The sequence below is a fragment of the Euphorbia lathyris genome, chromosome 1 (assembly GCF_963576675.1).
Source record: "Euphorbia lathyris chromosome 1, ddEupLath1.1, whole genome shotgun sequence".
NCBI lineage: Eukaryota > Viridiplantae > Streptophyta > Magnoliopsida > Malpighiales > Euphorbiaceae > Euphorbia > Euphorbia lathyris.
In genome coordinates, this window is record NC_088910.1 from 21,880,733 (window position 1) to 21,903,004 (window position 22,272).

Sequence of the window (22,272 nt, forward strand, 5' to 3'; positions counted from 1 at the left end):
AATTCCTGGGGGCCCATTTTTGGTAGATGAAAGATCATTCAAAAGAAAGCAAAATTAGGATGGTAAATTCTAATTTACTGCAACTAAAAGTACTGTAAAAAAATTCAAGTTTTCTGATATGGTAATAAAAGTACTACTTGTAATTGGGGTTTGAAAGTTTGAATCTTTACCAACCAGTCTCCCATAAGGTCAGAGAGTCAGACTGTTAAAACTGTAATTACCGCACTGTTAATAATAAAAACAACACCCAATCCAATCCAATCGACTTTCTTTTTTGAAACGCCATTTTCAAAGCTGCAAAAGCTGCCTTTATCTTACACTCCACACCACGTTTTATCTTTACTATAAAACCCCTCTTTCCAAAACCCTAAACCAACTTCCCCTCTTCTTCGTCTTCTTCCTTTCTTCAATTTCCGCCATGGAAGCTCTGTACTTTCTCAAATTCTGGAGATCCTCTAGAGACCACCATAGACCCTCTAGTGTTGTCGACACAGATTTTGAGTTCAACGATGAGGAAGAAGATGATTCTTTCTTCGAATTGGAACTTACTGTTCCTGATTTTGACACCAATAACATCCCACTAGACACTGATAGCAACAGATTTGACAATAAGAATCAAAACCCCCAATTTGAAACACCTTCTGTCTCTCTGTCTAATTCTGATTCTCTATCTAAGAGGAAGATCCTCCCAATTGAACCCAATTCGACCTCCAAACCTCAATCCCCAATTTCACTTCTCAAATCAGCTCCGAGATTTCGTGTTCTCATGTTCAAAAAATCGAAATCAATGGCGGCTCACGAAACGGCAGAAAAAACAGGGGAGAAAAAGCAGGAAAGGAAGGTTTTCTCAGTGAAATTCAAGCTGAAAGAAGTAGCAAATGTTGCGATTTTCACCAGAGATAACAGTCTGAGAAGACGGATCTCGGAGGAGTCTTTTTCAGATGATTCGTCTAAGCTTTTCTCTAAAGAAGTAATGCAAAAGTATTTGAAGCTAATAAAGCCGCTGTATGTGAAAGTGTCCAGAAGGCGAAGTGAGAAAACGGAGTTGTCTAAGGTTTCGCCGGCATCTTCTCCGGCGACTCTGCCTTCTGGTTCACCGAAGAAGGAGAAACAGGGGAGTATTCCGGCAGGGATTCGAGTGGTTTGTAAGCATTTAGGGAAGAGTAAATCTGCTTCATCGGCGGCTACCATAGTTCCGCCGGCGGGGACGGTGGCTAGAAGAGATGATTCACTGGTTTTGCAGCAGGATGGTATCCAAAGCGCCATTCTTCATTGCAAGAAATCTTTTAACTCTTCGAGTTCTAGAGGTAATAATTAAATTCGTTTAGTTAATTGCATTTAATTTGCTTAATTATGGATTAAAGTTGAGATTAGGTACTGATTATTGGGCAAATTCGGATTTAAGCTTTATGTACAAAACATTGTAATCAAACCGAGTCAAGTTTTGGTTTGCTCATGCTTAGATAATAAGAAAATCGACCAGCTCGAGCTCAAACTCACCATCGTGTTTGTGAACTTGGCTCACAAGCATCTCGTCTATTTTGCTCATAAACTTGGATCATCTACAAAACTATGTCTTGTATTTCCGCCTTCGTAGAAATATTAGTAATATTTAAAAAATAATCGAATCAATCTTGTTCATAAATATGTTCATAAACATTATAATCGAGTTTGTTTATACACTTATAACCGAGTCTGTTTATGAATTTTCGAGCTGAACATGGTCAAGGTATTATCGAATCGAACACTAAACCGTTTGTAAGAAATTCAGCCCAATTGCCGTCCTAGTAAGATCTTCAATCCAAGATCTTATTGGATGTTGAGAACTATAGAAATTAATTGATAGTCAAAACATGAAATTGCAAGAAAAACCTCTTTCATCAATGAGATGCGAACTTAAATTGTCTTATAAACGTTAGATTTAAAATTATGTGTAGGCTTAATCCGGTCCGATAACTACATGCCCTAAATTATACTTTGATCCTATTAGTTTATTAAAGTTTGAATCTTTATCTAACATTGATGTTAATTATTTTGTCAGAATCATCTCTATTATCACGATTTGGAAGCGATCCAATGTATGATAAATCAATGGCTTCACCAAGAACTTCACTTCAAGAAGAGAGAGGAATTATGAATTAAAATTGCAATTTATATACAAGATTGGATTGAAATGAGTAGTGTTGTGTTTTTATGTATTTGTTTGTAAAGGAAAGGAAAGGAAACATGAAATATTTTAACAGAGAATCAAAAATAGGTAGAGGTAGGCTTAGTTTTTTGAACCTTATTTAGTAGCCAGCCAGCCATGGAAATGAAATGACAACAAGGTTCATATGTTTCTTTTTTTTGTCTGTAAAGTTTGATTTGTCATTAATTATGAGTGGCTCTGAAATTGAATCTTTTGTGTATCTAATTTCAAATCTCTCTACATTTCTTACATCATTTCCCCATTTGAAAACTCTTATCAAATCATCACTACTTGTTGATTTGATACTCACTGCTACTCGAAAACTTCTAACAATATCAATAGAAACGTTATGCGCTTTAAATATCATATTTTAATTTGATTTCACAAGTACAGTAGATAAATGGACCACACTCACACCAAAATCTTGGAGGGATCTAAACAAAAAACAATTTCTAACATAACAGCTGCATCAAATTTGCTTTTGTGAAAAAGATGTATTGTCAATTTTAACTTTTTTATTTTGTTCAAAAATACATTCTACTATTTATTAATTTGGTCAATGAGACACTTTTTTATTATTATATTAGTTTAATTAATGTGATATAATTTAATTGAAAATGTAAGTTGTGTAGTTTATTTTCATCTTAATTGATCATGTAAGTTAAATTTAATAGCCAAATTAACCAAGTTAAATTGAAGAGGCACATGAACCATTTATCCTACAAAAGAAAATAACTTTAGCTTTAGAATAGTAATAAAGTGGAATTTTTATAACTTTAACCTTCAAAGTCCTCTTTTTTTCTTAAAAAATTAATGAAAAGAAATTAAAGAAAAAACATCTTTTTTTTTTTTTTTTAGAAAAGAAAGGAAAAAACATCTTAATAATAGCATTTCTCTATATGGTATTATTATTTAAATGTTGTTTTTTTTTTTTGTTTTCCATAATAGTATGATTTAGCACCTTGAAGACATTATTTTATAAATTTTTTTCGTGAATTATATTATTTATGTATATTATATTATTTATATTTGAATTATTTATGGTATTATTATTTAAATGTTGTTGTTGGTATATTTTTAAGAATATATGTCACATATATATATTCTTTATATTAAAATCTTTTATATTATTATTATTTTTATATAGTATAATGTATATTTTAATTATATTTATATAAGTAATTTATTTATTAAATTGAAAATAAAAAATAGGGATAATTATTAATTTGACCCAATCAAGAACCCCAATTTACATATCTAACCCACCTTGCCTCAAAATTACCAAATTAGACATTTTCACCCATTTTGGATAAAACTAACCTTAGTTCTATTTGATGAATCGATCTTCTTCTTCTTCTTCTTCTTCTTCTTCTTCTTCTTCTTCGCTTCTTCTTGTTCTTCTTCTTCTTCGTTTCAACTTCTTCATCTTCTTATACCAATCGTTAGCGATTTTTGACATATTATGTTCAATTTCCCATACAAATGGTATATTTTTTGCTTATACGCTTGCTTTTCTCGTTGGTTTTGCCTCTTTCTTCATCTTTAATGGTATCGTTTCAATTTCCTCTATTTTTCATAATTTTTTTTCATTTTCGTCCATTGGTGTCGCATTTGTGACGAAATTGTCGCATTTCGTCACAAATGCGACAACTCTTGTCGCATTTGCGACGAAATGCGACAGTTCTTGTCGCATTTACGACGAAATGCGACAGTTCTTATCGCATTTGTGACGAAATGCGACAGCAATGGAGGAAAATGGAAAAAAATTATGGAAAATAGAGGAAATTGAAACGATACCATTACAGATGATGAAAGAGGGAAACCCAACGAGAAAAGCAAGCGTATAAGCAAAGAATATACCATTTGTACGGGAAATTGAACATAATATGTCAAAAATCGCTAACGATTGGTATCAGAAATTGAAGAAATAAAACCGAAGAAGAAGAAGAAGAAGAAGAAGAAGAAGAAGAAGAAGATCGATCGATTCATCAAATAGAACTAAGGTTAGTTTTGTCCAAAATGAGTGAAATTGTCTAATTTGGTAACTTTGAAGCAAGGTGGGTTAGATATGTAAATTGAGGTCATTGATTGGGTCAAATTAGTAATTATCCCTAAAAAATAACATACAATCTTGTTATTACCTTACTGCTAAGATTAAAATTATGAATTTCAGTGTATTCATTTACTCCGTAATTTAAATAGCACGCATTGAAATCCGTAATTTCCATTTAAATATATACATTGAAATTTGTGACTTTTTTCTTATCTTTGTTGTTCTCTGTCGTGATACTAATAAATACTCCTACAAAAATTCCTTAAAAAATTGCTTAAATTGAAGTCCAAAATAACAAATTCTTTTCCATTTGATACTTGGTGCAACCGAACCGAATCGAACCGAGCCGAGCCGAGCCGAGCCGAACCCTAGATAAATTTGGTATTGGTTTGTTAATATCTCGAACCGAGCTCTCGAATCGAGTTTTGACGAGTTTTGATCGAATCTAACCGAGCTTTTATCGAGCTTCTAACGAGCTTTAACCAAATTCATCATATATGCATAAAATAAGTAGCATAAAAAATAGAAAAACCTTATAACATACTTTATATGAGTTTAAACTATTTATAAAAAAACAATCATGTTATTGTCAAGATTCCAGAACAGTATATGATACTTGTGATCGGAAAACAAAAGCTCGGAGAAAAATTTCAAATAATAACATATATATTAAACTTTGTAATGTATTTTATTCCTTGTGAAAATCTAATTGTCTCGCTAAATACTCAAATGTCTATTGTGTTATTTTTTTGTATGGGTTAAATCTTATTTGAGTTGTGAATTGTGCTGAAAACTAATAATAACCAATTATATATATATATAGTAAATATAAAATAATCGAGCCTGCTCGCGAGCTTTCGAGCCGAACCTAAGGAAGCTCGAACTCAGCTCGTTAGTGCTCGAGCCGATCCGGATCCGGAACTCGAGACAACCCCTATCAAGCCGAGCTTTAATCGAGCTTTCACCGAGCCGAGCTCAGATAGTTTACGAACTACCAAGGCTCGTTTGCACATCTGGATTCTACTAGTAAGTAAGTAATCAAAGAGAGATTTTTTTTTTTTGCCTTCTATATAATTCATGACCCCAATTTTCAGTTGTGTAATTCCAAAATATGAGTTAGTGAATTGGTCAAGAAACATACAATAAAAGAGTACCCATAAATTCTCTTTACTGGTTTGATTGATTTGAAGAAGAAAGAATTAAAGAAGTGGGCATAAAACTTAGGACATTTTAAATTGATGGGTTGTCGTGAAAATTGGGGAAGCATCTCAGCATGCCTAAATAGCCCCATTGACTTCTTAACCTATATCTACCACCAGGCCACCATTTAAGACCCAAAATTAATCAGACCAAACCAAAAAATCTACTGCCTGATTATTGTAGGCTGCATATTCAAAATAAATGGGAAAAATAATAATTGGATAGTTGAATTGAAACTACAAAAACAAAGGAATATGAATGAGACAAAATAGTGGGAAGAAAGTGGTAGTTTCATTTTGGGTAATAATAAGTGAAATGATGAGCAAGAAGACCCTGCAAATCTACATTGCAATTTGCAATACAAACCAAATTTCCAAGGCAACCATCATAAAGACAAGATATGTCATATTACCAGAAAAATATACACCCACATCATATTTTGGGCCATTATTATTATTATTATTGTTTTAATATATTTATTGAGATTTTGATTTCAATTGATTATAGTAGTTTATCCACCAATTATAATTATGATAAAGTTAAAAAATGACGTGTTTTCACTTTTTATCAAACTGATATCTGTAAATTTTCTTTTGTCCAAACGGAGAATAAGGTTTTCGTTTGGGATCAAGAGATGACGGAAATTTTTCGCTTTACTAAAAACAAGGACCTCGAAATTAAAATCATTGTTGATAACATCAAAATTGAAAAGTTTCAAGACTTATGATATTCTAAGTAGTTTTAATTTTTCAGCTTTTTTAATTTGAGGTCATTTAGGTATTGTTTGGTGAGGAGAGAGTGGGAAAAAGAGTGAATATTAGAGAGAAAAAACTCCGAACATGATGATTTTATACAATTTTTTTTACAAGTACCCGTTTTAACAAAAAGTGAAAGCACATAAGTTTTTTTAGACTTTACCCTTATAATTATATGGATTGAGACTCTAATTAAAGTGATAAGACAATGTAACGGGTTATAAAAACACACTTCGCGAATAAGAATGGTACAAAGAATGGTATTTCAACACGTTCTCGTGAATATGAACACCCCCATCATTCAAAAACCCTCAAATAGAAAAGTGAAATATATATAAAGTCCAGAAGTGAAGAACACCAAACATCTCGAAAACCCAAAAATACACAGTAAGTAAAATGTTTTATTTTTACCAACATCCTCTACACATGGGTAGAACAACCAAGATTACATAAACACAATAGAAACATCGTAGTCACAACTAGCGAGGGAAGCTCGTTGCATGTCCTCATCGGGGTCATTCAATATCCTCATATCCATAAGCTGCTGATAACTCTCCCTCCAAGCCGACACGCATCGTATTGTGACATGTTTAATATGATGATACATGAATGACATGGAGGTCTCGCTTAACATGAATCTTCTTAATCATTCCTTCGTGGAACATTTCCCGAAACACAATACTACGACATCTAATGGGATCTGTATACTTGGTACCGCCAACATTGGAAGGCGAAACCTTGTGATTATTCATATGAGCATGATTAGGCCTCGAGATACGATCATTAGGGAGATTTTGGACTCTTTTTTATTCCAAGGAAATACGATCATCTACCCATTAGGGTAATAGACTAATGAGAAAATTCTCCAAATTGAAAAACCCCAATTGAGTCTTAGAGATTTTGATCGACTAACTTCTTCTTCAATTTGGATTCATTAGCAACAATCTTTTCTCTCTCTCCTCATTTTGTTTCTCGAAGTTTCATGTCCTATGCAGTGCATGCGCAATACACCTTACCTCAACAGATTATTCTTTAATTTATCCTTACCACCATTGGTGACTCAGCCTTCCCAATCATTGGCAGCCACCTGCGTGTTTATCATTCTCTATGATGTAACTATTTCCCCCCATTTATTCTTTATAATCTTTGCTCTTCATCAATAAGAAAATTCTTGAAGTTTCAGGATATTTCATTCAAAAAAAAAAATAATGAGAAAAATTTCCCAAATTGAGTCTTAAGGATTTTTATTGACTGACTTCTTTGTGATCTCACTATTTAGAACCAGTCACCTACTTTGCTCTTTTATGATAATACTTCTGCCATGCAAATTGCTCAGAACCCATTGTTGCATGAACGAACAAAGCACATTGACAATGACTGCCATGTTGTTCGTGAATGAGTTCAATCTGGTCTGATTCGTGTCATGCGTATCCCCTTTACTCTTGAGCTTCCTAATCCACCAAGGCTTATCACTCTCCCTAACTGCGATTTTTGTTATCCAAACTTGGCTTGATAAATCCATACCAAGTCCATTTTGTGGGGGGCTAATGAGAAAAAATCCCAAATTGCAAAACCCCAATTGAGTCTTAGAGAGTTTCATCGACTGACTTCTTCTTAAATTTGGACTCCTTTGCAATGGTCCTTTCTCTTTCTCTTCCTGTTGTTTCTCAACGCTTCATGTCCTATGCAGTGCATTTGTAAAACACCATACCTCAGATTATTCCTTAATTTGTCCTTACCACCATTGGTGACTCAACCTTCCCAATCATTGGTAGCCACCTGTGCGTTTATCATTCTCTGTGATGTAACCGTTTTCCCCATTTTCTTCTTTATAATATTGTAACCTTTGATATTCATCAATGAGAAAATTCTTAAAGTTTCAGGATATTTCCTTCAAAAAAATAATAATGAGAAAAGTTCCTCAAATTGAAAAACCCCAATTGAGTCTTAGGGATTTTTATTGACTGACCTCTTCATGATCTCACTATTCAGAACCAGTCTCCTGCTTTGCTCTTTTGTGATAACACTTCCACCATGCAAAATAGTAGTTAAACTAGGCAGTGGTTTGTCCAAATAATAGAGCCTTCCATGCTCTATAGCCAAGCCAATCTTCTCCCATTTTGTAAGATCTTGTAGTATGCACATTGACCTTGTTACTACCATGCATATTTGACCTGTGGCTAATAGCTTACTTGTTGAAATTAAATTATATCGAACTGAGGCACACATACAAATTTATGCAAAACAAGCATTGAGTTTAATTCAACTGTACCAATGTACGACACATTTACTAAGTCACCATTAGGCAGACTTACACTGCACTTCTCAATCTCAGTATAGGAATTGTAATGCATCTTATCACACAAAATATGGTCCGTTGCACCCATGGAAACTATCCAGTATGGCTTTGCGTGTTTATTTAGAAAATAGCTTAGAATCATACCAAAGTTTTCATTGGTGATGAAAGTATTTGCACTGCTCTTTGATGTGGAGGCCTTGGAACCAAGTTCCTGAGGAAGTAGTGATATCAATCTCTAATATTGATATCTAGAGAGTGTGAAGTGATCCCTGTTTCCTTGGTAGCAAGTTGTGTTATCTTCTTATCCAGATTCTCCTTCTCCTCTTTTTTTTTTTTTGATTTTGAGTTGTAGTGGAGTTTGCTTTAGGTTGGAAATTTTTGTTGTTGTTCCTGCCACCATTTCCATAGTTAGGTGGATACCCATGTATTTTTTGTAGCAGATCTATTTTTTGTGGCATTTGCCTCCACAAAATATGTATACTGACCGATTTTTTTTATGTTGTTGGGCCTATGAAAGTTGTTCTAGTTTCTACTATTGCCTTTGTTGCTTTGGTTTTTGCCTTGTGTGTTTATGAGACCTGAAAAACCTAAACACTCCTGGTTTTGGGACATTGTTGTTTTGTTTGATGACAGACCATGTTGCCTCTCGTGTTGAATGGATAGAGAAAAGACTCGGTTGAGTGATGGTAATGGCTCCATGAGAAGGATCTATGAACACACTGTAGAATAGTTGTCATTCAATCCTTGTAAAAACGTTATCACCGGTAAATCAAAATCCCTAAGAATCAATTAGGGCTTTTCAATTTGGGGATTTTTTTCTCATTATAGACCATTAGGCAACTTCTTCGACAGCTCTCGGTATAATCCCCTCGAATAGTCTAGTAACCTGGAGTAAGGTGCTAAAACTTATAAATTAGTCGTTGGTAATGTCTAATTAATGACGCACCAGAAGAGAAGATACTGAGGATTCAGTACTAGCATGAGCACGCATTACAGTGTACATGTCCTCAACTAAAAAAATCTAGCTCATTGACACAACGTGCATTCACTTACCAACATGCAATACTGCATGATCCTAAGCACCATCACAATCATTTAAGGAAGAATTCAAGTTTTTTAAGTTTTCATATTTTACACTGCCCATGAAGAGAAGGATCTAGCCTGGTTGGGTAGGTAGAAGGAAAAAAAATGATAAACCTCTCTAAGGAACTTGATCCTAGCCCAAATTTCTTTACATTGACCCTTTAAGAGAGAAAAAAGGATGGTCTCTAAACAACGAAAGGGGATTAGACATTATCACAAGAATATTTGAGTAAACCAGGCAAGGCTACATGTTGTTAATTCCTAGTCTCTTCATAGGACGCAATCCATTGAAAGTCCTTCAACACCTGTAAAATGTGAATAAGGAATAAGTGTCGAAATGCATGCATAAATGTAACCATGCCATAAAAGCACCATCCACACAAAGAAACTATCACATCATCAACAATAACAAGTGAATCATATCATGAAACAACAATAATGGAATAACGATTACATTTTGAAAGCAAAATCCTTTTAGAAATTAGCCACCTCGTTAACAAACGAGAAATTCATCATAGGAAATAAAGAGTGCTCGAGGGAAGAAAAAAAGGATAAATGAAGATTAATTATAAGATTATCATTCCAAAGTGAAGTACAAATAAAGACACTTTACATTCCCTACTAGCCATCGCCTTGTATCTTGCTCAGCCTTGATCGTTTCACTACTAAGCATCCTTGTATCCCTGCTCTTAAGAGAAGGATTCCAATTGGTTGGGAAAAGAAAATGAGTCCTTTTCCTAACAATAAAAAACCTGTTCCATTAGTCAGGGATCATATTCATGTCATTAGAGACATGGGGGTAATTTTGCATTTTCCAATTAATGTGACAAAAGCTCGCGTCTTGAATAGTGATAAAAGACACTTCAATAGAGTCGCGATAAGCCTATGCCCTCATCAATGACAAAATTGGTGTATGGGAACCAACAGGGACCAAGGAACAAGAGTAACATGGCTTGGAGCCAGGTTCAGATCTCGCAATACTCCTTGACATAAAGGGAGAATAGGAACTCAAAAACCATTCTGTACATGGACTTCATACATTATGAAGGCATTTTCCTCCATCCTTCTACTGGCTCGATCCTCATACCCCGAAGCCTCCTTCGTGTAGGCTCCCCCAACAAAATACACAATGGCTATCAATGGCACATCCTTGGGGTGAGTATACTCGCAACGTTGCCTACGAGACAACCTTTCTTCAGTGGAATATGGCATTCACAATGGTTAAATATGGTCTCCAAAACATCCAACAGTTCTTTTTATGCCATAACATAGTCTTGGCTTCTTGGTACAAAATTTATCAGCCTTCTTAAACTTGCGGGAATAGAAAAATACTTTGGTACATCGTGGCATGATAGGGAAGAAAACCTTAGGGTAGCGTGTAACGACATCAAGCCTCTCTAACTTCTTGACAAGTAGACCTTTATCCTTTTAACCTGAATCGCTCAACCAAAAAATGACTAGCGAACAGGAAAGTTTGGGCATTCCACAAATGACAGGCTCATAGAATTAGTTTTAGATTTGCAAAGGATAAGTGCACTAGAATCCATACTATGCAACATAAGTAAAGAAGAAAAAGATATAAGGAAGAGCTTGTAAGAAAGCTAAACTAAATAAAAAAAAGTTCTTTAATTCCTAGGTTAAAATGGAGACCTGTGGCATTTTTTACACTTTAAATCTGTTTTCCAGTAAAGATGAAGAGGTCTTATGAATCAACTTGAATCTATATACATTTCTATTGCCAAGTAACGGTTGATCTTAGTGAACGCCAGTCAGTAACACCCAAATGCATGACAATTGCTTTTTGGATAAGTGAAAAAGATGGAAGCATTAACTTCCTTTCACATCAAATGTTCAAATCAGATAGGGGGAGCGTGACATCTGTGTCAGACTCAATTCCATCAAAGCCCATCACTCCGAAAAACCCACGAGAAGAACTAGTTCTAAGGGCTAAATTGCCAAAACCATCACACAACCAAACTCCATGGCAAAAATTTTATATTCTTCCAACCTAAAAAAAAGAGATAATATTCTCTCTCGTGAGTATTACATCAGTCTTTCATCTTTTATAATAAAAGTATTAACTTTGATATATCAGAATTTACCCAACAATCCATCCTTCATAAGTCAACTTTTTCCAACGAAGTCGGACATCGATAACTTGGAACAAACCCAACATGAAATACTCCTAATTCCTTGATTGCAACTAATATTACAAATCCTAAGAGAGAATTCAATGAACCCTAATATGAATTGGGTTAATTTAGAAGTAATGAAAGGGGACAAGGGAAAGGCAAAGTATTAATTGCATAAGTGCAAACATGTTCCTAAGACATAGCTTATTGCTCCCAAATGGGTGATTAAAATTGAAGATTCATTGTACTCAACCCATTAATTAATGGAAGATTAACTTACCAAAATTCAACAATATTAAATCAAAAGACAATGCACCAACAATAGCCCCACAGTTGTCTCCGCCATATCTTCGTCCAATGATTGTAAATATCATTCATATAAGATGAATATATACCATATACTATATGACTTCATTTTTCAACATTATTTTAATTTCCAATTAATTAGGGACATGTTTATGCCACGAAATATATATATATATTTTTTTTGAACGCACGAATTATAATTATTGATTGTACAAACGACTTCATTCATTGGATTTTAATTTTTTTAATATGACATTTTATATTTTCAATACATTTTTAGTAATTTTTTTTCTTCTTAAATTTACCTTTTATCATAATAAAAAAAAAGATTAAATTAATAAAAATAATTATAATCAAGACATAATATTTAAAAAGAAAGATACTTTTTGTATATAGTCTTAGAGGAGAAGCATTGGAGATTTATTCATTTTAATAACCTGATCATTATTTTATTGGTTTCGATTAAAAACATTAAATGATATACATTAAAAATCGGATGAAGTAATTACTAGACTCGACAAAGTAAAAGTCAAATATTTAAAGGTTATTTGTTTCAAATAAACAATTCGAACGAGTTGATTATAACGTTTTGAAATTCAGAAAGTTTATTGCAGTTTTTAAACAACTCAAAGATGTATTATGTTTTTTTTAAATTAGACTTAACTCTAAAACGATGTGGTTTTGAAGTGAAGCCCAATTTTTTAAAAAATAAGGGATTAGGGAATCCATTCCCCCAATCCCTTTTCAATAAAGTGGCTATTAAGCCAGTTTCCAAATGAAAAACACATTGTGTTAACTCCGGCCACGGGTATGTCCCATGACCCTTCCTCAATTCTTACCTTATTATTTATTCTTTACTTTATATTTTAAGTATTTAGGTTTTTATTATTTTATTAGGATATTTTTGTTTTGAAAATTATAATCTATATGCTTATAGTTTTTTTTTTATAGAAGCCGAGACGATTCAGTTGTAATGATCCTGGAATCCAATTAGGTTGGTATTCCAAGAGCACGCACTGAAAATCTGATATTATTAAAAATAAAATAAAATAATGTAACACATTGGGGAAACGGAAAAACAAAGTAACAAAAAAAAAAAATAAATAAATCAGCGAAATCTAAAGTGACGAACATTATAGATATCATAAAAAAGCAGTGAGTGACAAAAGTGCAGAGGCGATTGCCACCACGTAATGCCTGAGGAGGAGGAGACGCCGAAGCGGGCTAAAGCATCAGCAACCCGATTACCTTCTCTGTATATGTGGGTAATCATGACGGACATCTGAGAGCACTGTTGTAGATATTTCAACCAGTCTTGATGGACGGACCAATGAACGTTTGTAGAATGTGACTTTAATTTATTGACCACTAACAAGGAGTCCAATTGAACCCAAAGCCTGTGCCAATTCTTCTCCCAAGCTAGGTCAACTACAAAAATTAACACTTTCAGCTCAGCAATATAAGCATAAGAGGAAGCAATTGGGAATGCAAAACACCTTTTGGAAAACCCTCTAGACGATCATAATACTCCACCGGCGCCAGCAGCCCTCGGGGAGCCCAACACAGATCCGTCAACATTAAACTTCATTCATTAAGGTGGTGGGGGAATCAATTTTACCGAGAAATTTACATGCTTATAGTTAATAGGTTTAATTTGATTTTGTTTGTTAAACTATATTGCTATATGGTGATTTAATTTAATTTAGTTGGAAATTTTATAGATTAGGATTAAATTTAGGGGTGCTACATTAGGTTTAATTTGATTTTGTTTGTTAAACTATATTGCTATATGGTGATTTAATTTAATTTAGTTGGAAATTTTATAGATTAGGATTAAATTTTATAGATGTAGCATAAATTTAAAGGTTTAGATGTAGCATAAATTTTGGGGTTTTGATGTGTATAAATTTAGATGATTTACTTTAGGGTTTTTGAGTTGAGGATTTAATTTTATTGATATACTTTTAACATATTGTTCCTTTTTTTTAAATTGATCTACAAAAAGTTGGATAAATTAAGTGAAACTTGACCGAATCAACTTTTCAAATAGTAATTTCAAATTTATTGAGCAAGAAAATGATAAAAGAGTCCATATCGAGCGAAAAATTTACGAAGAACTTATTGGTGATAAAGGGAAAATGCATATCAATTGATTTATATCATATTAACATGAGAGATTCAATGAGTACACTTTATTTTGGCTAAAGGCCATTCTCTACCTAGTGGGCATGATTTCCCGATCTATGAGGGTGGTAAAGTTAATAGAATGAAGTTTTCATACAAATTGTTTTAGAAATTTCATTAGTTAGAATATATCATATCTAAAGATGATGCCATCTGTTTACATTGTTATTTGAAAAAGATATTGTATTTACACAAATTGATTTTAAAATTTGGAAAAAGCTTTAGAAAGTTTTATTCAGAATGAAGGATGTAGTACTAGTTCACACCATTATGCTAAATATAAGCTTGACCAATACAAAAAACAAAGGGAGGATGTAGATCTTGTTCGTAGCAAAATATTTAGCACAATAGGCTAAATATTGTACTAGGTTAATTGTAGTTGTACATGTTATTAGATATCTTTGGAGGCTAGTGTGATTAGCGTTCGTTTTACTTGTTATATGGTACTTTATGTGAAATGAAGGTATAAGGAATGTAATGCAATCAAATGCTTCCGGTAATATAAATTTAAAAGCTTATGCATTAAAGATCAAAAAGTTTGTTCAATGAGATTGGAGATAAATTCTATACTCTTTTGATCGACGAGACTTGAGATTATTCAGTTAGAAGAAGATGGTTGTGATTTTGATATTTGTAAATAATCATGGAGCAGTGATCGAACAATTTCTTAGATTAGTGTATGCCAGAGTTTGAAAAAAAGCTATTGATGAACTCTTTACTGTGAATAGATTATCACTTTCAAGAATTAGAGGTCAAGGTTATGATGAGACTTCTATTATGCATGGTGAGGTTCATGGATTAAAATAACTCATTTTAAATGAAAAGAAGCATGCACATTATATTCACTATTTTGCTCGCGAGCTTCAATTAGTTGTTGTTGTTATTGTAAGGAATTGTGGTGCAAGGAGTTGCATTTTTATTATGTTCCTATTATTGTGAATATTTTTTGATGCTTTATGTAAAAGAAATGATGCTCTTCAGAAATTATATCATGGTAAAGTATCACAACAAATAGAAAGCAATGATATTTCTACATGAAAGGGCAAGAATCATGAAATAAATTTAACTTGCCCAGGTGATAAACATTGGGGGTTTTCACTATAAAATGATATTCCACTTTTTTGACATGTGAGATTTAGTGATAAAAATGCCTTTACCCATATTAAATGATAGAACTGATGGAAAATCTCGAGACACTGCTGATAGTTTGGTTATGAAAATGTTAGATTTTGAATTCGTGTCGCTTGAAAGGTTGATGACGTTTCTATTTGTAATGACAAATAGATTATCACAATTTTTACAGTTAAGAATCAAGACATAATAAGTGTTATGAACATAATTAAATTGGTGAAAAGTGGTTCGCAAGCATATAAGAAATATGGTTTGGAAGTTGTTGAAAGAGGTCATTGAATTTTGTCAAGCATAAGATATCCATGTCCCTATTATGGTAGATATCATTCTAAGTTGTGTTAGATAGCTTATCGATGGATATCAAAAGACTTATATCCACAGTTTTTGTATGGATATCTTTTTTTCAGGTACTTGATTTTCTTTAGACTTTCTAATAATATAATGATAAATGATAATTTATCTTGATTGTATTTTAAATTATTTTTATTTGTAAAAATTCTAGGCTAATGATTCTATTGCTTCAGATATGGACAATTGTTTTTCAGAATTAAGTTTGCGCATATTGTGTCTTGATCTTTCAAATTCATTTGCTAAGTTTGATCATGGAAGACTATTTTATCTTGCTAAGTTATATTTAGAAGATTTTTCGAGTTGTGATCATTCACCACATTCTATAACCCTCTAGACAGAGGAAAGCACATACCCACTTTAATAATTGGAGAAAAATACCCAAAGCCCCTGGGGTGGGTTAAATGCTCTTTGACCCTATGTCGGAAGTTGGGCATCCATCTTTTTCAATTCAGAGTACAAGGCCACAATATCAACAAGGTCCACCGTGGACAAAGTCAAGGGCTGGTCATAGATCCGTGGATTTACCTACTTAGAAGAACCTGATTATTAGTAGGTTTTCTCTGGGCAATCTTGGAATTTTTGGAGGACTTGAATTTTCTCAGAGGCATAATGGTATACTAGAAGTTAGTGAAAGATGAGGATTCTTCGACGCTCTCAACTAAAGGTGAGACTAAAAGGCGGCATATCTAAAGCTGTAATCATTACACCCTACTTTGAGGGCATCTCAAAGGCCTACAAAATATTAATAAATGACCCCTAATGAATATATATGGGTGGCAATAGGGTGGGAGAAAACCGTAAAACCAAAAACCGAAAACCGAAAATTGAAAACCGAAAACCGAAAACCATGGGGATCAGAACCGACAAGGCCGGGAAAAAACTTAAAATTTTGGGTGCGGAGAAAATTTTAGCCCTGAAGATTAAATTTGGACGGGGGTGGGTGTTACTATCCCGAACCGTGGGGATCCCTGCTCCCAAAAAACCGCTTGTAAAAATAACCAAAAAAACCCCCGAAATATAATATAATATAATATATATATATATATATATATATATATATATTTTTAATTAGAAATTAATCGAAAACCGAAAACCGTGGGGATCTGAACCGATAAGACAGGGAAAAAACTGAAATTTTTGGATGCGGGGAAAATTTTAGCCCTGAAGATTAAATTTGGGCGAGGGTGGATGTTACTATCCCGAACCGTGGGGATCCCTGCTCCCAAAAAACCGCCTGTAAAAATAACCAAAAAAACCCCCCAAAATATAATATAATATGATATTATATATATATATATATATATAAAAGATAATATTTACTTTAATTGGAAATTATTTTTAATTAAAAATAAAAATTCTCAATGAAGTTTCTTAAAAAATATTTAATTAACATCTAGATTTATTAAAAAAAAAATATACAGTACAATATAGATTATATTTACAATAATTTACTTTGGATGTCAGTTTAAATAAACGAAACTAAAAACATAAAATTAAAACACAATAAATTACAAATCCCTTTTTAAAATTTAAAATTTTATTTGGGGTTCAGGATTCTCCGTCACCCGTGGACAACCATGCGGGCGGGTATAGATGGTAAAAAATTTCCGAATACGCTTTTGAGAATTCTCTAAAATTGCTTCCGAAAATATTAGGGCGGAATAGAGGATGCAAAACCGCCCTCACTCTCGCCCCGTTGCCACCCCTATGAATATAGCCCTAAATAAAATTAACATTGTTCGAGGATATAAAAGTGAGAAATAAGTGATATCATTCCATAGAAATGATATCTTTTTAAGGATTGATTAGACCATTAAATGACATCATTTCATGCGTTCTATTCACCTACCAATCCAAATAAAAAAAATACAAAATATTGACATATCACATGCTAGACATAAACCAAAGAACCGAAGGTTACCATAAGTCTTGACCAAACCAAGATCATACCATATAAAAAATCATCCACTAGAAAGAATAGTTGTTAGACACGTGTCTTTGTCAAAAAAAGTCTTAAAGGACACACGTACTCTGCCCTTCATTTTTCATGGAATAATCGGAGGAGTAGGTATAACCGCAAATGATTCATCCACTAAGGGATCGCTACTTGATGATCTACTAAAATCTAGGGCACAAATTAAATCTACTACAAATACTAGATACAATACTCAAAAGGGATTCACTCACTCATCTCTTTCAGCTTATCTTATCACTTAATACTATTCTTCATCGACTTAGGTATTGAAGTAGGATGGCCGGTTCCTCGTGCCTTCTTTGATCACTTTTTTGTCTTTTGTCTTATTTTAACCAATCGGTGAATCTAGCAAGCTCTAGTTAGAAATCATCACATCTAGATCCTCCTTGCATTAACTACTATGCATAATTATCACTTGGACTAGTTGGACATCAATAATGCCTAATTGTATGGTGAAATAATAGAAGATGTGTATATGCATATTCCACAAGGCTTTACATTCAACAGCTCTCATCAAAACTTGGTCTTAAAATTGCAGAAATCTCTCTATGACTCTATGCCAAACTGGAAGGCAATGTAATCTAAAACTCAAAGGATGAAATCTTCCTATTTGGGCTAACTCAAAGTCATTTAGATCCTTCATTATTAATTTACAAGACATGTACAATTTTCTGACAGTTTTAGTGTATGTTGATGACTTGCTAGTTGCAAGTAATTGTCAACTCATCATTAACAAAATCAAGTTTGAAGGGAATGCCAACTGAGTTCGAAACCTGAACGACACATACTTATCTTACAATATGTTGTAATTAAACCAACAAATAGGATTGTCTAGAATCCGAACCTTTGATCATTCAAAGAGCATTGATCACATGTAAATCAAAAGCCTAATTCACCCCAAAAGACACATGAGAGAGAGAGAGCCTCGCATATTTAAAGATCACGTAGCTTTTCAATTTAGCAATGATATTTAATACGCCGCGGTCACACACAATTCATTTAATGAGTGATGCTAATATGAGTAAAGGCTCTAATATTTGAACCATTACTCAGACATCATGTCATGAAACCAATTGAATTAAAAAATTAAAGGGATAGTTAAGTGTACCTAGAGCCAACAACAACAACAACAAAGCTTTAGTCCCGAAATGATTCGGGGTCGGCTAACATGAACCATCATATAAAACCGTGAAATAAGAAGTGCAGCGCATCGCTGAGTAGGGAACGCTCCCACAATATTCATATGTTGGTTCATGTCATAAGATGTGGCTAAGTTTTACGCTGACCGCCACAAACCTACCGCAACCTTCCTCCTTTGTCCGGGCTTGGGACCGGCTGTAAATGCCACCAAGTGACCCTTACAGGCGGAGTTTAAGTGTACCTAGAGCCGGTTAAATAAAATCTAACCTTTGTAAAATAAAATCTAATTACTAGGGTTGATTAATTAATGAACTTGATCAACAACTAATTAAAGAGAAAAACTTTGAAAAATTGTGATTTTTTTTTTTATGAGAGGTAGAGAGATTTAAAACTCCAAAAATTAATTCTGAAAATTTTAAAAAAATCTGAAAATTAAAATTCAGATTTCCTTTCTCTTCAAAATTCTTTTTTTGCCATTTGATGTCAAAATACAGATTTTATCTGATTCGAATAAAATCTGATAATGGTATCCATGAATTAATAGCTAATCTAAATTATTAAATTGAGATTGTGAATAGGTGATATTGTTTGATTTGTTTTATAAATATATTCAACTTTATATGCTTCATTCCATATATATTAGTCTCCCTATACTCATAAGTTTTTCTATCAGAACTTTTATTAACCCAACAATCTAATTACAACATCAACATGGGTTTAAAGGCTATGCTACTGCTTCAATTTTTGTGGTTTGTATCAATATTTGGAGCCAAAATATTAACAAGAGAAGAAGATTTACAATTGGAACAAGAGCTTCAACGTCTTACCAAACCAGCTGTAGAAACTATACAGGTAACCATAATTTTTAATCCCTTTAAATAAATATCTTAATTTATAAATCAAATCAATTTATAATATTTTTAAAATATAAAGCGAGTGTTATATATAAAAACTATTATTTGATCTTATATATTAGTTCGTTGACAATACAGACAACTTATGGAGATACATATGATTGTGTGGATTTTTATCAACAACCTGCTTTTGATGATCCATCCATGAAAAACCATTCTTTTCATCCCCAGGTTTTTGTTTCTTCTCTTGAATTATTTCAACTAAATTCGGATAATAAATTATATTATGCTAATGTTATAATTGAATTATGTAGATGAAACCCACTTTTTATCCAAGAGGAAGGAGGTCCGAAAATTTTACATCTAATTTTTCGCCAGAAAAAATTTGGGTAAATGGTAAAGGTTGTCCAGTCGGTACTGTTCCAATTAGAAAAATCACAAAAGATGACTTGGTTAGAGCAAAACTAGCCGCTGAAATACATGCATCAAATTTGAATCCACAAACTACTGAATCACCTGGCGTCCATGTAAGTAAAATTAATCATCACTAATACAAAAAAAAACGTAAGAAAATATTTTTATTTAGCCATATAATATAGTTATTTTGATTAATGAACTAATTATTTAATGGCATAGTTTGCTGTTTTGCATACACCGCGACTTGGAGTCAAAGTGAAGTATTATGGAGCTGGAATGACTAGCGAAGTGTGTAACCCAAAGTTAAATCATGATTCTCAGTACAGTTCCAATCAAGTTAAACTCCAAAATGGTCATGAAAGTATTATTTTTGGATGGACAGTAAGTTAACTAACTTAATTTTTTTTTTATCTTTTGATTTATTACTATTAGTTAATTAAAATGTATGCTTTTACACACCAGGTCCATCCAAAAATATATAAAGATTCCAAAACTCGATTCTTTATATATACATATGTAAGTTCATTACTTAATCTAATTACATTAGTTTTTAAATTTTAAACTAGAAAAAACATTTACGATCTTCTACTAATTAATTATAATAACAGTAACTTTTGCAATCTATTTTTGTGTCAGGCTAATAACAAGCATTGTTTCAATGACTTTTGCGGTTTATTTATACATACGAAATCAGATATACCTCTTGATTTGGTTTTTGGTGACGTTAGTCCTATGTGTGGAAAGAAGGCTCTCGTAAAGGACTTCTTAGTTTTTCAAGTAAGTGACGTGTTGTGTAATAAAATTATATGTTAGCTTCATTAGGTTATAAATAAAATTATAGCTAATTTTATTGCAATATTTTAGCCAGAATATAATATTTATATCATATATGATGATTTAATGATATGATTTTTTTTTGACATTATGATAGGATAAAGGTGGAAACTGGGTTCTTAATTTAGAATCTTATACAATTGGAATGTGGCCTTCAAAAGTTTTTAAAGAATTGGCTAACTTTGCTACATATATAGAATGGGGAGGAGAAGTATATAGTCCTTCACGTATTTCAAGTCCTGAAATGGGTACTGGAGTCCCTCCAGCTTATGATGGTGGTAAATATAGCACATCGTGTTTCGATGTAAGACTTATAAATGAAGATAGAAAAGCTGTTCCTGCTATGTCTCTTGTTAAATTAGAAGATTTCAATAAATATTATCAAATTAGAGATATAGGATATTTTGGAAAGGAGGATGGACATGTTATGTCTTATGGTGGTAAAGGAGGTTACATTGGAAATTAATGTATGTTATGTTATGATCAATAAAAGTTTGATAATTATTTTATTTTCTTTATAATTCAAGAATTGAAGTTAGTATGCATAATTTCATATTGTACAATTAAATCATAATTTCAAAAGCATTAGTTAAGTGAAACATTTGATATAAGTTCAGAAAAAAAAGCTCCTAATCTTTTTAATTTTAATGCGATTATGGTCTTTCAATTTTCCATATTACACCATTAATTTCAATTGATTATAATGAGAGTTGTAAAAAAAAAAAAACGCTAGCGCTAGTCAGGTGGATGATGATCTTGAGAATTAATCGGAGGTTAATCGGGGGATTAATTGGATTTTTTTTATATATTTTTCTTGTTAATCAATAAATTATTATTTAAATTTAATTAAAATATGTATTATACTATTTAAAAATAATAATATAAAATTATTTAAACGTATATGAAGGAGTTAGTTGTTATTTTGTTATTTCAGTTTTATTTTGTATAAGGATCTTTGTGGTTATTTGCGAGAATGCACCGGACACGTGCTTGCTCTTTTGTCTGTTTCCTCCTTTATATGGTTGTAATCGTTGTGGCTTTTTTTGGTTAATGAGAATTCAATCTTCTTCCTCTCTTTGATATTTTTCTCTCTCAAATTATTTATATTTATAACATATATCTTTAAAAATATACAAACATCAACATTTTAACAACTCAACAGTGAATTATAATAGAACAAAAAATAAATTCACAATAAATTAAGTTGTTGTTTAATAAAACTGAAAATTAAGTTCCAAGTGTTGAATATTAAATGATGTAACTGTTTGATAAGTACTAAAAATAAGTGATGAATATAATAGATTAGTTGATAACGTTTAAATTAAAATTTTAACTTAAATATTTTAAGAATTTGAACTTAATTAACTAAT

General features: G+C 32.5%; 2 protein-coding genes across 2 annotated transcripts; both read left to right on the forward strand.

Moving 5' to 3' along the window:
• The first annotated feature begins 297 nt into the window (after positions 1-297).
• LOC136224599 (membrane-associated kinase regulator 5) lies at positions 298-2,399 on the forward strand. The gene is made up of 2 exons (XM_066012982.1): positions 298-1,307; positions 2,042-2,399. The coding sequence occupies exons 1-2, from the start codon at positions 419-421 to the stop codon at positions 2,140-2,142; spliced, it is 990 nt and encodes a 329-aa protein (XP_065869054.1). The 5' UTR covers positions 298-418; the 3' UTR covers positions 2,143-2,399.
• A 17,050-nt stretch (positions 2,400-19,449) lies between these two features.
• LOC136222156 (protein neprosin-like) lies at positions 19,450-21,413 on the forward strand. The gene is made up of 7 exons (XM_066009703.1): positions 19,450-19,649; positions 19,790-19,882; positions 19,966-20,178; positions 20,288-20,449; positions 20,531-20,584; positions 20,705-20,845; positions 21,000-21,413. Exons 1-7 carry the CDS (start codon positions 19,509-19,511, stop codon positions 21,366-21,368), a joined length of 1,173 nt encoding a protein of 390 aa, XP_065865775.1. The 5' UTR covers positions 19,450-19,508; the 3' UTR covers positions 21,369-21,413.
• Positions 21,414-22,272: the final 859 nt, after the last annotated feature.

Excerpts from the sequence above, each read along its gene's own strand:
- LOC136224599 (XM_066012982.1), top strand. The coding sequence starts at position 419 with ATGGAAGCTCTGTACTTTCTCAAATTCTGGAGATCCTCTAGAGACCAC. Across the intron at positions 1,308-2,041 it reads TAACTCTTCGAGTTCTAGAG|AATCATCTCTATTATCACGA; the intron begins GTAATAATTAAA and ends TTATTTTGTCAG.
- LOC136222156 (XM_066009703.1), top strand. The coding sequence starts at position 19,509 with ATGGGTTTAAAGGCTATGCTACTGCTTCAATTTTTGTGGTTTGTATCA. Across the intron at positions 20,179-20,287 it reads CTGAATCACCTGGCGTCCAT|TTTGCTGTTTTGCATACACC; the intron begins GTAAGTAAAATT and ends TTAATGGCATAG. Across the intron at positions 20,450-20,530 it reads GTATTATTTTTGGATGGACA|GTCCATCCAAAAATATATAA; the intron begins GTAAGTTAACTA and ends TTTACACACCAG.